Source organism: Cupressus sempervirens, chromosome 4, assembly GCF_028749045.1.
Source record: "Cupressus sempervirens isolate cs-2001-9-10 chromosome 4, ASM2874904v1, whole genome shotgun sequence".
NCBI classification, from domain to species: Eukaryota; Viridiplantae; Streptophyta; class Pinopsida; order Cupressales; family Cupressaceae; genus Cupressus; species Cupressus sempervirens.
Genome location: NC_143121.1, coordinates 572,087,898 through 572,090,585, shown reverse-complemented (window position 1 = coordinate 572,090,585; position 2,688 = coordinate 572,087,898). Strand labels below are relative to the sequence as shown.

Here is a 2,688-nt window from a genome sequence, read left to right as displayed (position 1 = left end):
GGTCTAGCCTTATAATTGGCCCAGTGTCTGAAAGGATATGTTGTAGAAGGGAAGTAGCTACCCCTAGATGTTTTCTATTCTCATCAGGGCAATTTGAAACCATAATGTTTCAAAACACCAACATGCATAAAGGAATAAAAATACACTAAAATAAGTGCCAACTAAACATAAATTGCACCTTAGCAAGGTGCATACAATTGGGTTTTTGAATATCATTTTAAATATTATGTTATTATGGTGTTAAGGAACATCACAATATGTTATAAAATAAATATATGCACCTTTTATGCTATCATTATATTATGAAAAATAAGTCACCTATAAACGTTCATGCCAAGCATATTGCATTTCATATACTTTCATGAGAATTAAATGGTGTAAGATTGTTTAAATTTAATTCTTTCACTATGGATCAAATATTAATATTCAATCTAATCTTTCATGGCAAGATCTCTCTCATACATGATATAGAATTTGCAAAACTTTGGGACTAGAACACACTTCGGGATTGGTTGTTTCTTCATCTTTTATAGTGATGTTCACAATGTTAATAGACTTTGCACATTGACCTTTCACTTGTATTTCCAAATCATTGAGCTCCTCATGATTTCTATACACATAATAGAGAATTATTTGAATAATTCCACATAGGAAGCCAACACCATTTGGCACCTACAACATATAGAAAGATATGATTGTCATTACATAAACATTAATGAAAATCACAATAATGAATAGAAAATAAGAATACTCACTCTAATGAAGATGTCCCTAGTGACAAAGGAGTAAGAAAACCACACAAGTGCATTCAACAAATTGAATATTGATATTAGAAAAGGCATGCACTCCACGTTTTTTGTCTTAATAACTTCCCTCTGCAATTGGAAAGATAGATTTGGATTAAAAAAGTGATATACATAAACTAATTAGATAATTTTTCTTGCATTAAATACTTATAATTATGTTAAACAAAATATAAAAGAAACTTATATACTATTACTTTAATTTTTAAGATTTGATAAAAGATTTTTTTTATAAAACAATATTCCGTTCAAGATAATTTCTATACTCTAATGTATGTCAGTTTTTTTAATCACATATTATGTTCAATCATCAAGATAAAATTGTACTGCAACCATTAAATTCAACAACTATTTTCATCTCTTTATAATAAATTATAATAACCAAATATATTTGAACAACTAAATTGAATCCTTGCATAATTAATTCTAATTATTTGATTATTGTTACCTTCACCTACCATAACACATAATGGAGATCCATACATGGCTATGCTGAATATGACACAAAAGATGCCTGCGAAAAGCTGCCTATTTGCATGACTATGAATACCTAGGATAGTTATGACCACCATTGTAGCAAGAATCAAGCTCATTACAATTGTTAACTTCAGTATCATCACCTGAATAGCAAAGAGGACATGAATTTCTTATCAGTTAAAGATAAAATTTAGGCTAGCAAATAATTTGTAATCCACATCTCATCAAATTGTATACTGAAATCAAAGATCTTGGGTGGTTTTCAATACCATAGTCTTTTTGGAGGCAAATCTTAAATATAAAATAAGGTAAAATAGCTCCAAAATAGAGCCTGTCCCATTGATGGTGAGCAACAAAAGATTATGGGGCTTCACATACGGAGACCCATAAAGTAACCAAGCTGCACAGTTGAAGAGAGTGCAGACATATGGAAGAGCAGAATACTCTCTAGTGGATTTCTGCTTGTATATAATCCAAAATGTTGACCTACATATAAACAATCACAAGTTAAGAATAATAATGAATATGACCAGAAAAATAATAATTAAACAATATACACATGATTTTGCTTAGTGGGTGTTTTAGAGAGCTTGGAAAGACTCACAAAGGTGATATATAAAGAGCCAATGAAGTTGCGTTCCCTGATACACAACAAATATTCAATCAGTACATTAGCCACCCAAAAAAAAATGATATATATATATAATAATTAGTGCTCATATTTAGTAAGAAAATAACAATTTTAATCTAAGATATCTGATTTGAACTTACCAAGAACACCCAAGACCAGCTTCATAGATGAATTCACCATTATGAAACTCCTCAATAGAATATGAAAAAATTTGTGGGTATCAAAGATGAGATGATATTAATACATACAAGGAATGGTGCATTTGCTGCCATTGTAGAACCTCAATTCTGCTATTTATAGTGGATTTCAACACTAAAATTATGGGCATTTCTCAAGACTTTGAAATGGGTAGAAGAATTTGAATAAATTATAAACTGAAACTTTGATTATAAAGTTGTGGATGAGAAACCCACATGAAGAAGAGACTTTCACCTTACAAAAAGTGGAAGAGTGACCTGTACTCATGCAACTGTTTCCTACATATCACGAGACATTTGATCATTTCAAAGCATCTGTCTATATTAACCTACCGCAGCCAGCCTTGACCAACTTGTGTAAAAGGGCTCTGATAAGTACTCGCCAACAGTACAATCTTATTGTTGTTTCTTTCAGCCACTTTTTTTGTGTTATTTCTGGAGGTCTGTTTCGTGTATGCTTTTATTTCTTCTATCTTTTTCTAGCTTAACTTCTTATACTATGATTTCGGATCTTTAAAACCTACTTTTACTTAATCAAAACAGTACAATCTTATTGAATATTCAAAATCAGGCAATGCTC

The 2,688-nt window shown here is 30.7% G+C and overlaps 1 protein-coding gene across 1 annotated transcript; it reads right to left on the bottom strand.

The window, feature by feature from the left end:
• Positions 1 to 456: 456 nt before the first annotated feature.
• On the bottom strand, positions 457 to 2,091 carry LOC149562487 (bidirectional sugar transporter SWEET5-like). Its single transcript, XM_089827987.1, has 6 exons — positions 2,052 to 2,091; positions 1,885 to 1,921; positions 1,550 to 1,766; positions 1,262 to 1,423; positions 756 to 875; positions 457 to 672 (listed from the first exon to the last, which is right to left on the bottom strand). The coding sequence occupies exons 1-6, from the start codon at positions 2,089 to 2,091 to the stop codon at positions 457 to 459; spliced, it is 792 nt and encodes a 263-aa protein (XP_089684113.1).
• Positions 2,092 to 2,688: the final 597 nt, after the last annotated feature.